The following is a 10,054-nucleotide window of genomic DNA, read 5'->3' as shown; positions in this document are numbered from 1 at the left end:
CATTTATTTAAAAAATCTATTTTATTAAGTAGAACGTGTTGCCTATATTTATTTAAAGTTGAGCATTTTCATGTGACGTCACATTTCTCACCCCCCCCCCCCCCCTTGTCACACATCGTCACAAATGTCTGACCTCCCCCCCCTAGGTGCGTGACGTCATTTATGGACGGCCCCAAAGGCTTATAAAGTTCTCGCTCTCAGCACTTGCGCCGGGCAGCGTGGGTCCCTTTTTCGGGGGACCTTTGTCTGCACATTGTGGGCGGGGCCACGGGGGCGGGGCCACGGGGGCGGGGCCACGGGGGCGGGGCCACGGGGGCGGGGCCACGGGGGCGGGGCCACGGGGGCGGGGCCACGGGGGCGGGGCCACGGGGGCGGGGCCACGGGGGCGGGGCCACGGGGGCGGGGCCACGGGGGCGGGGCCACGGGGGCGGGGCCACGGGGGCGGGGCCACGGGCGGAAGCGCGTGGCAAACCCAGCGACGGACGACTACAACGCTGCAGCGTCGCTCGCGTTGCGGAGTCGCCGCGGGAGAAGACGGCGCGTGGGGTACACGGGGAGTGATCACGTGGTGTGTACAGGGGGAGTGTGCACGTGGTACACGGGGAGTGATCACGTGGTGTGTACAGGGGACGTGTGCACGGAGTACACGGGGTTTGAGCATAGAGTACACAGGCAATAGACGGAGTGTGTGCGTAGAGTACACGGGGAGTGTGGCCTAGAGTACACACGTGATGTATACACGGGGAGTGTGTGCGTAGAGTACACGTGGTGTACACATGTGGTGTATGCACAGAACGCCCCGTGTTGTGCACTCACAGAAAACACGGCTCGTATGCTGTTGTAGTTGACAGCTCGTCCCATGCCGTGAGAGACGCCGATGAGTGGCGGCCGCGTTTAATATTGTTGTTGTTGTGGTTCTTGCTGTTGTTGTTGTTGATGACGCAGACCCGCCATGCCGCGGGCCAGCAAGGATCGGCAGAAGCGGCGTCGTGGGAGCGATTCCAGCGCGGACGCCGCCCTCATGGAGCGGCTGCAGCGGCGCGGGCACGACGACGCACAGCAGCTCAAGCACGTGGAGACCTTGTGAGCGTCACGGCCTCCACCTGTCAATCACTCCCAGCTGCTCCACGTGCTCCAGTTCCACGTGCGCCACGTGCTCCACCAGTCACTCCCAGCTACTCCACTCCACGTGCTCCATTACTCCACATGCACCACGTGCCTCACCAATCACCAGAGGTCGCAAACGGGTTTTGATTCCTTACCCGTACCCGGCCGCACCAGGGTCGCAAACGGGTACCCGTACCCTACCCGATACCCGGCTACCCGTACCCAGCCGGGTATCGGGTAGGGTACGGGTACCCGATTGCGACCTCTGGGATGAAGCCATGTTGCAGGCGCGGGTGGGTTGATTCTAGGAACTTGAATTGTGAGAAGAGACAAGACGTTGGGAAATGAGTGACAAACGGTGACTCACCAGTGACTCACGGCCTACCCGTACCCGGCCGCACCAGGGTCGCAAACGCGTACCCGTACCCGGCCGGGTACGGGTAGCCGGGTATCGGGTAGGGTACGGGTATCGGGTACCCGGTTGCGACCTCTGGTGAACGAGTGTAATAATATCATAATAATTGTGGATCAGTTACCAGCATTGAAACACGCTCGGGATGTTACCTGCTGCTTGTCTCTCCAACTTTTAATTGTGTCGCTGTCGTTTTGTCTTTCTGTCAAGCTACGAAAAGCCTCCTCCCAGTCTCATCAAAGTGAGTGGCCCTGCTGCACCACTCGGAGATGTCTCGATACTCACCCGTTCATCGTCGGTAACATCCGTGCGGCCTTCGCAGGAAGAGTGTTGAACAGGCGATCTCCGTGACCAATTGCCCTTTATTCATGCAACACAGAGACCCAGAGAGATGTCGAGCGGATAATACAGGGACTGCTCTACTTCCGAATGTTCGACTTATGAACTTTCCGAGATACGAACAAATCTCGTCCGTATGTCCAGTTGCCGGTTCGGACCGAGAGTTGTAAGTTCTACCGCCGTGCAATAGATGGCGGTGGTGGCATCGGTATCTGCAGAACATGAAGAACCAGTAACACATTCCTGCGGAGGGAGCTGGTAGGAACGTTGGGTTGCTCGGTCAATGGCCAGGGTCAACGGCGGCCTGATGTATTCCGCAAATATGGCCGACTGTGAGGGCGGGCACAAGCCGGCGTGAGTAGGTTAAACGTTGAGTTTTGTAAGGGCACCACGGGTTGACCAGCCCCTCCCCACCCAGCACCTCCCCTCCCACCCGCTACACCACCGCCTTGTATGCCATGTCTGCTTTCATAGATAGTCACTAACAGCACCTGCCCTAACATTCTGTTAAAAGTCTGAGGAATCTTTGTCTTTTGTATGGATAAGTGTTGAACTTCTTTCGCACCATACGTAGCCAACCATACCAAGCGGAGGTGGGGAGGGGGGGGGGAAGGTCAACAAACTTAACACAAAAAGCAATTTTAAAGAAGTGCCTTTGTGCCGTTCGCCCCTTTGGCGTACTCTGTTCCAACGCTGGCGAGACACGGCCGCATTATCTCCTTGCACATTGCCGCAAGGCGGCAGAGGCGATAGCTGACCCCTGCGGCAGTGACAATGCCACCGCGGAAAACCGAATCCTCGGGCACAGATTTCTCACCATTGGAGCCTCGTTTGCCAGTAAAAAATATGATAATTGTTTTTTTATCCTTTTATCTGGCAACAAAACTGACACCTTTTTTTACGAGGAGTCATGTTTGCATAGACCACAATACCTGCAGTCATAATGCAAACAAAAAAACATAACTCTGATCATGTATGCACTGTCCTTGAAGTTCATTGGTCCACACCCGAGACAGCTTTCCTTAGAGCCTAGTCTCACATGGTGTTGAACCCGATGACGCCAAAAGGCGCACAACTCAAAGACAATGCACCATCAGAGTATGAGAGCTCGGGGTAAGCATTTACACCATTGGTACCTCATTTGCCAGTAAAAAATATGATAATTATTTTTTTACCCAAAAGGTGTCAGTTTTGTTGCCAGATAAAAGGGTCAAAAACCAATTATCACAGATTTCTTGTTTGTTACCGTGGCCTCTGCCACCTCCCCCTCCCCACCTCCCACCCCCGACCGTTGGCGCAGGAAAACGATGACAAGCCTGAGGACTGCATCCCGGACCTGCCGGGCAATGAGAACGCACGCGACTTCCTCGCCAGCGCCCCCTCCAAGGGCCTGTGGATGCCGCTTGGGAAGGAGGTGAAGGTGATGCAGTGTGAGTTGCCTCGGCCGCCCCCACCCCCTCGCGTGCCAGCCTTGTATGTGCGCGCATGCGTACGTTGGAACTTCATTCGCAAGTGTACGTAGCCGGCCGTGCCAATCGGAGGTACAGGGGAAAGTAAAATGAACCTGACGCAAAGGCCTTCACGGGAGGTGCTCGCCTAACAACGATTGCCCTGACAGTCTGTTCAGGCTATACGGGGTTGTAGGGGGGTGTATCTTTGCCTTTAGGCTCGAGGCGTGGAACTTTCAGGGTGGTGACACACGGCCTGGCGGTAGCGCGACTGCCGCTTGTTGCAGAGGCTCGCGGTTCGAATGCGGCAAGCCGCCCAGATTAATACTGCGATGTGTATTGACCGTACAAATACGCGCTCTCTGGCCAACGGTCCTTCATAGTACCTCTGCGAATATCGAACTCTTCTTGCGAAGTGATATATACCAATACACGGTGTACAGCTTATATATATCGAGTATATATTCTACGATATATATGACTATTTTTAAATCCTTTAAAATAAGTTCACTTGCTTGCTTAGGACCGTGCAAATCTTTCGGTCGTTTTTTAACCCACTTCCCGTGATCCAATTGAGCCGACATTTTGCACACAGACTCGTTGTGCGTGACAATTAATGTTCGTGAAAAAATGTTTCCAAAATTTAACACTTTTTAGGACAAAAATATTATATTTAATTACCAATTGCTTAATGGTGCAATGCAATCATCTGACCCATAGGTGGCAGCCATCTCAAGCCAGAGGACTCTAGCCGCCACGCATATAAAGGATTTATAGTGAAAAACTTTGTTTTTACGGGTTATACTTGTTACACATCGCGTATGTGTCTGAATGTTTCCGGATGACGTTTCGAGATGCGGCCGCATTCCCGCTACAAAATCGGAATCGTACTGTATCGGTGCCGGGCAGATATCCACCAATCGAAAGGCAGCTCCCTGCGTGGGTCCCAGAAGCCCTTGCGGCGTGCGCGTGTGGCACCGCAGGCTGGCGGTGTAAGCAGTACGGGCACCGCACGGGAGATCGCGAGTGCCCTTACTTCAGCTCCGGAAACCAGCGGCTGGAGCAGTTCCGTGTGGTAGGTGATCCTCCAGACCATCGTCCCCATCATCACCATCATCACCATCATCCTCATCTCTATCATCCTCACCAGTACCATTATCCTCATTTCTCTTGTAAATCATCCTCATCTCCACCACTACCATCATCATCTGCATCATCATTACCACCATCCTCAACCACTACCATCACCATCCTCATCTTCATCACCACCACGGATCTCCATCCTCATCACCATCTTCATCTCCATCACTATCATCATCATCACCACCATTAATGTCCGCATCACCACCATTCTCATCTCCATCAGCGTCATCATGATCATCAACATCACCACCATAATCCTCATCACCATCTCCATCACCACCACCCTCATTTCCATCATCTACATCATCGTCGAATGCTCACTGTGACCATGTACAGAGCCCAGGCCATGCTTGCAAATCAGACTCATCCTGGTCGCACGAGTTCTCAGCTCGTTAAACAATAGGCCTCGTAAAACTCGATCATTCATCAAATAATTAATGAATGCAGCGCCCCCACATGAATGTTCGTCGATGACTTGTTCTAGATTTGAAGCTTTCGTGACTGCAAGGATTCATATTCTTAGGTTTTTTCGGTAAAGTCACGTAGGTAAAAAAATTTAATTAAAATTAATAAAAATAAAACAATAAAATCACGACGTTTTGGAGGCAACACAAGCTTCCGTCTTCAGGTGAAACCGTCACAGCCAAACATCTATATCAAGTGAAGAGAAGTCCCAAGAGGCACGACCTTATATACTGGTTAAGGGGGGATGAGCCAAGATGAGCCACGGGAGAGGAGGAGTTGTGAGATGGTCATTTTTTTACCTACGTGACTTTACCGAAAGAACTAAGAGTATGTTACATGTTAGCTTCCAAGGGCGTGTCGCGAACACGCGCCTCTTGATCAACGTAGCTTCTGTTTTCCCTACCATCCATTAATTGTAAAGGTTAGTGTGAGAAAGAAAACGTTACTCGAGGGAGGGTTGACCCTTCGCCTGACGACATTGCTTTCGCCTGCTGCAAAGTTACAATTCCAAGTTTGTTTTGTTTAACCAGTTGAGGGACTCAAGAATCTCGGTTGCAGGAGATGTGACCTAGCTCACGGCAATGACCAAAGGCAAAATTAACAACAATCTGGTCAAAAACAACTGCCGTTATCGCGAGACAATACAGAATAATAATAAAAAATTATGTAAAAAACACAACGAACTTCAGCTAATGTGTTGCTTTGCCTTTGAAATGTCGCCGTTTCCGTTGCGTTAGGCGCACGAGGACCCCATGTATGACATCACGCGGGAGAACAAGCAGCAGGAGAAGCAGCTGAGGTACCAGCCGATGCACACTCCCGCCGCCACCACCGGCAGACCCTGCTCACTGAATCAATATTTATTCGCACTGGAGGAATCCGACTCTTTTTCACAGATGTCCCAGTAGATGTCTGCATTCATGCATGTCCATTGCGATGATGATGATGGGCGGCGACGTGGCCCAGTGGTAGGGCATTCGCCGCTTGTTGCAGAGGCTACTACGGTAATCCAGTGGCCGCCCTGGTTTATACTGCAGTGGTGTGCATTAACCGTCAACATAAATACTCCGTGCCACCTGCCTCGCTCGCTGTGGACGTAGGCCAATTTCTAGATTCGGCAAATTTTAAAAATTACACTGCAAATCACTCAACTGGAATTACACGTAGCCACGCACGCAAGGAGATGACACTCAAATCGCCACACGGACGCGGTCGCGAAATCACTTGATGGTGTGGCCATCTTCCGGCCACCTCACAATTCGGTGGGGTTCGGAGCTTTACAAATCTTCTTCTTGGTTTTTTCGGTAAAGTCACGTAGAAGGGAAGTAATAAAATAATAAAAATAAAACATAATAAAACAATTCTCACGACGTTTCGGCCACAACGCAAGCAGCCGTCCTCAGGTAAAGAATGAGAACCTGTCACCTTTACCTGAAGACGGCTGCTTGCGTTGTGGCCGAAACGTCGTGAGAATTGTTTTATTATGTTTTATTTTTATTATTTTATTATTTCCCTTCTACGTGACTTTACCGAAAAAACCAAGAAGATGAATTCCTGCAGTCACGAAAGCTTTAAATCGAAACTTTACAAATCTGTCGCCATCGGCATTCAGTCAGCGCTTTCTCACTCTCACGTACGTACGCATGTTGAACTTCTTTCACACCGTACGTAGCCAACCGTGCTAATCGGAGGTGTGGGGGAAGGACGTCAAACTAAAAGACAAAAAGCAGTTCTAAAAAAATGAGTTTTCAATCTAGACGATTAAATTTGTATTTTTTACCTACGTGACTTTACCGAAAAAACCTAAGAATATGAATCCTTGCAGTCACGAAAGCTTCAAATCTAGGATTTAAAAGTGCATAGCTCCAGTTGGTTAATTTCGAGTGCCAAGGAGGGAGGCGTGTGGTGTGCGCTGGGAGTGACCTCTAGGCCACCGTGACCCCGGTCATGGTCGCCCTGTGACCCCTGCTCCGTGCGCGGCTCGCCGGTCAACTTTCGTTCACTTTTTTTATTTTTCTTGGTTCTTTCGGTAAAGTCACGTAGAATGGAAATAATTAAATAATACAAATTAAACATACTAATATACTATTGTATTATGTTTTAAAGTCACGTAGAATGGAAATAATAAAATAATAAAAATAAAAAATAATAAAATTTTATATTATTATGTTTTATTTTTCTTATTTTATTATTTCCATTCTACGTGACTTTACCGTAGAATGGAAATAATAAAATAAAAAAAATAAAACATTATAAAATATTATATTATTATGTTTTATTTTTATTATTTTATTACTTCCATTCTACGTGACTTTACCGAAAGAACCAAGAAGATGAATCCCTGCAGTCACGAAAGCTTTAAATCGAAATTTCGTTCACTTCCTCGCTCACGCGCGCCACGTTCCGCGGCTCGCAGGCTGGAGCAGCTCAAGAGGCTCTTGGAGGAGTCCACGACGGGGAGCAGCAGCAGCTCCGACTCGTCTGGGGAAGACAGGAAAAAGAGGAGGAAGAAGGAAAAGAAGAAAAAGCAAAAGAAAAAGATGAAGGAAAAAAAAGATAAAAGAAAGCACAAGCGCCGGAAGTCGAAGCAGAGCAGTTCGGATTCCTCCGACTGAACGTGGATCGCGCGTAGGGGGGGGGGGGGCGGGGGGGGCTGGAGGAGTTCGAATGCAGCCACCCACACAGCCTCAGGTGGTAGTTTGGCATTGGCAGGCCCCAGACTCACTGCGTCACCACAGGTGCCTATAAACTAAAACTACATTTTTTATTTGACCAGGTAAGGCCCACTGAGCTGTATATACTTTGTTTCAGAAGCGACCTGGCTCTCGCAGATGATAGCTCAACGAAGCGGCTTATCGCATGGAAATTTACAGCAGCCAAATACTCTAAATGTGCGATGTTGATTCTAAATGTGAAGGGAAAAACCGGAGGCTACGGGGAGACGGACACGCAAACTCCAAATATGCCGGCGTCGGAGTTGGGATCGAACCCACAACCTCCTGTACACCAGGCGAGGTAGTTAACATCTCGCAACCGTGGCACGCCATGGGCAGGAGGAACTGACGCCGCATTTCCACGCTCACTATAACGAGCCGGCACCACTTTTTAAATAACAGAGCCACTGAGGCTGGGCCTGGATTCGCATACAAGCCTTACTGGGGGATGGGCGGGTGAGGGGTCAACGTGGAAAATGGGATCAGCTGTCACTTGCGTCCTCTCATGTACAGGTCAACCTCAGGGCCGTATTTTTGTTACAAAAGAATAACCGTGGTAAAAAAAATGACTAAGCTAAAAAATTACTAAGCTAAAAAATTACCAAGCAAATCTTTTTTTTAAATGTATCTTCCGCCAGCGTCCGTTAACCCTAGGATACAACGAAACCGTGTTAACGTATTTAGTCAATTACGCCTGTGTAGGGGTCAATGCCACGGAATTCGCAAGGCTTAGCTAGGGTTTGAAATCGGTGGGCCGTTGCTGGTCTGCTTTGGCACGGCCTTGGGTCTCGATTCAGTCGTTAGGAAGACGCAGCACGAGAGGGCGGAGGTGGTGTAGGTGGATTATCCGCAAAAGACGAAAAAGGCTTAGTTTATTTTTTTCTGAAAAAGAGGCATGTGATATTTTGTCGATTGGAAAACATGTTAAACTCTAGTTCTTTTGTTATAGTGATTACATTACAAACATCAAGTGTACATTTTTTTCCTGATTTCCTTAACTCGCTGTGCATTTCACTGCCCGTGTTTACGCGCACGATAAAAATGTAAACAATGAGGCGATTGAACTGACGTTTTAAAATGCACAACTTGGCTTTTACTGGAAAAAGTTAAGTTAGGCCTACATGTTGTGTTACTTGGAGCCCCATGGCGTGCCAGGTTATTACGAGTAATATCACTCCACTGGTTTACCCAGGAAAGCCTTACCGAATCTCAACTCTCTCTCGGGAGGGTTCTGCCAAGTATTTTGTAGTGGGGGCTGCAATGCTGCTGTGTGGCTTTCTAATCCCAATTGATTAATTTGCAGTGTCACTTTTCAGCATTTGGGAATGTTCCGGTCGATAGCAGTTACAACAGCGTGGTTTCTCCCCGCAGAAAACCAGAGAACACCCCCATGGCAGAAGAGACTTAGAACTTACAAACCCCACTGACTCATTCACTCACACTGCAGAATAGGGTGGGGGGTGGGAGATCACACAAACCCACGCACAAAGGTGGCATACGGAGTCAGAAAACCGACCCAGCGCCTTCTTGCAGTGAGGCACAAGTGTTATCACTGTGCCGCCATGCTGTGGACCACGTGTTATGACGACATTGTGGTCTGTACGGGGACTTTTAAGTGTGAATAAAAAATATATATATTTATTCTAGATTTGAAGCTTTCGTGACTGCAAGGATTCATACTCTTAGGTTTTTTAGGTAAAGTCACGTAGGTAAAAATAAAAAATAATAGAAATAAAATAATATAATTATTCTATTTATATTATTTCTATAATTTGTTATTTTAATATATTTATTTTATTCCTATTATTTCTATAATTTTTATTTTATTATTATTTATTTTTACCTACGTGATTTTACCCAAAAAATCCTAAGAGTATATATATTTACTGCATGGCCAGGTATATTTCCACATGTCCCGTAAGTAATATCTTTGTTTAGCTGGCCAGGGCCTCGCTCAATATACTCGGGAGTTTCTGTTAATTTAATGTTACTGGTAGGAACCTCCTGGTTCCACCAGCCCACAGGGGATTATTGTGTCCGTCCGTCGTGCATCCAAAATTGGGAGGGGTCGGGCTGGGTGGAGAGGGGAGGGTGGGGAGGGGCTGAGTGGGAGGGGTGGGGAGGGGCTGGTCACCCCGTGGTGCCCTTATAAAACTCAACGTTTAACCTACTCACGCCGGCTTGTGCCCACCCTCACAGTCGGCCATATTTTGTACCCTTCTATCTGGCAACAAAACTGAGTTGTGCGCCTTTTGGCGTCATCTGGTCCAACCCATGTGAGACTAGGCTCTAAGGAAAGCTGTCTCGGGTGTGGACCAATCAACTTCAAGGACAGTGCATATTATCAGAGTTATGTCTTTTGTTTGTATTATGACTGCAGGTATTGCGGTCTATGCAAACATGACTCCTTGTAAAAAGGTGTCAGT

General features: G+C 48.6%; 1 protein-coding gene across 5 annotated transcripts; it reads left to right on the top strand.

Annotated features, from left to right (window-relative positions):
• The first annotated feature begins 449 nt into the window (after window positions 1-449).
• RP9 (RP9 pre-mRNA splicing factor) lies at window positions 450-9,269 on the top strand. Of its 5 annotated transcripts, none has more exons than XM_078619583.1 (7): window positions 450-568; window positions 946-1,083; window positions 1,730-1,760; window positions 3,159-3,288; window positions 4,290-4,381; window positions 5,652-5,713; window positions 7,331-9,269. In XM_078619583.1, the coding sequence occupies exons 2-7, from the start codon at window positions 953-955 to the stop codon at window positions 7,527-7,529; spliced, it is 645 nt and encodes a 214-aa protein (XP_078475709.1). In that variant the 5' UTR covers window positions 450-568; window positions 946-952; the 3' UTR covers window positions 7,530-9,269. The 5 variants fall into 5 exon arrangements, with proteins under 5 accessions (XP_078475709.1, XP_078475713.1, XP_078475712.1 ...); XM_078619587.1 differs by having other exon boundaries at window positions 4,216-4,381; window positions 7,331-7,414; XM_078619586.1 differs by having other exon boundaries at window positions 452-546.
• Window positions 9,270-10,054: the final 785 nt, after the last annotated feature.

The sequence above is a fragment of the Lampetra planeri genome, chromosome 63 (assembly GCF_965212315.1).
Source record: "Lampetra planeri chromosome 63, kcLamPlan1.2.h2, whole genome shotgun sequence".
NCBI classification, from domain to species: domain Eukaryota; kingdom Metazoa; phylum Chordata; class Hyperoartia; order Petromyzontiformes; family Petromyzontidae; genus Lampetra; species Lampetra planeri.
Note: the sequence above shows the minus strand (reverse complement) of the source record. Positions and strands in the feature narration are given on the sequence as shown.

Bases quoted from the DNA above. Each gene is read 5' to 3' on its own strand.
- RP9 (XM_078619583.1), top strand. From the start codon at position 953: ATGCCGCGGGCCAGCAAGGATCGGCAGAAGCGGCGTCGTGGGAGCGAT. The intron at 3,289-4,289 runs GTGAGTTGCCTC...GTGGCACCGCAG, and splicing joins GGAGGTGAAGGTGATGCAGT to GCTGGCGGTGTAAGCAGTAC. The intron at 5,714-7,330 runs GTACCAGCCGAT...CGCGGCTCGCAG, and splicing joins CAGCAGGAGAAGCAGCTGAG to GCTGGAGCAGCTCAAGAGGC.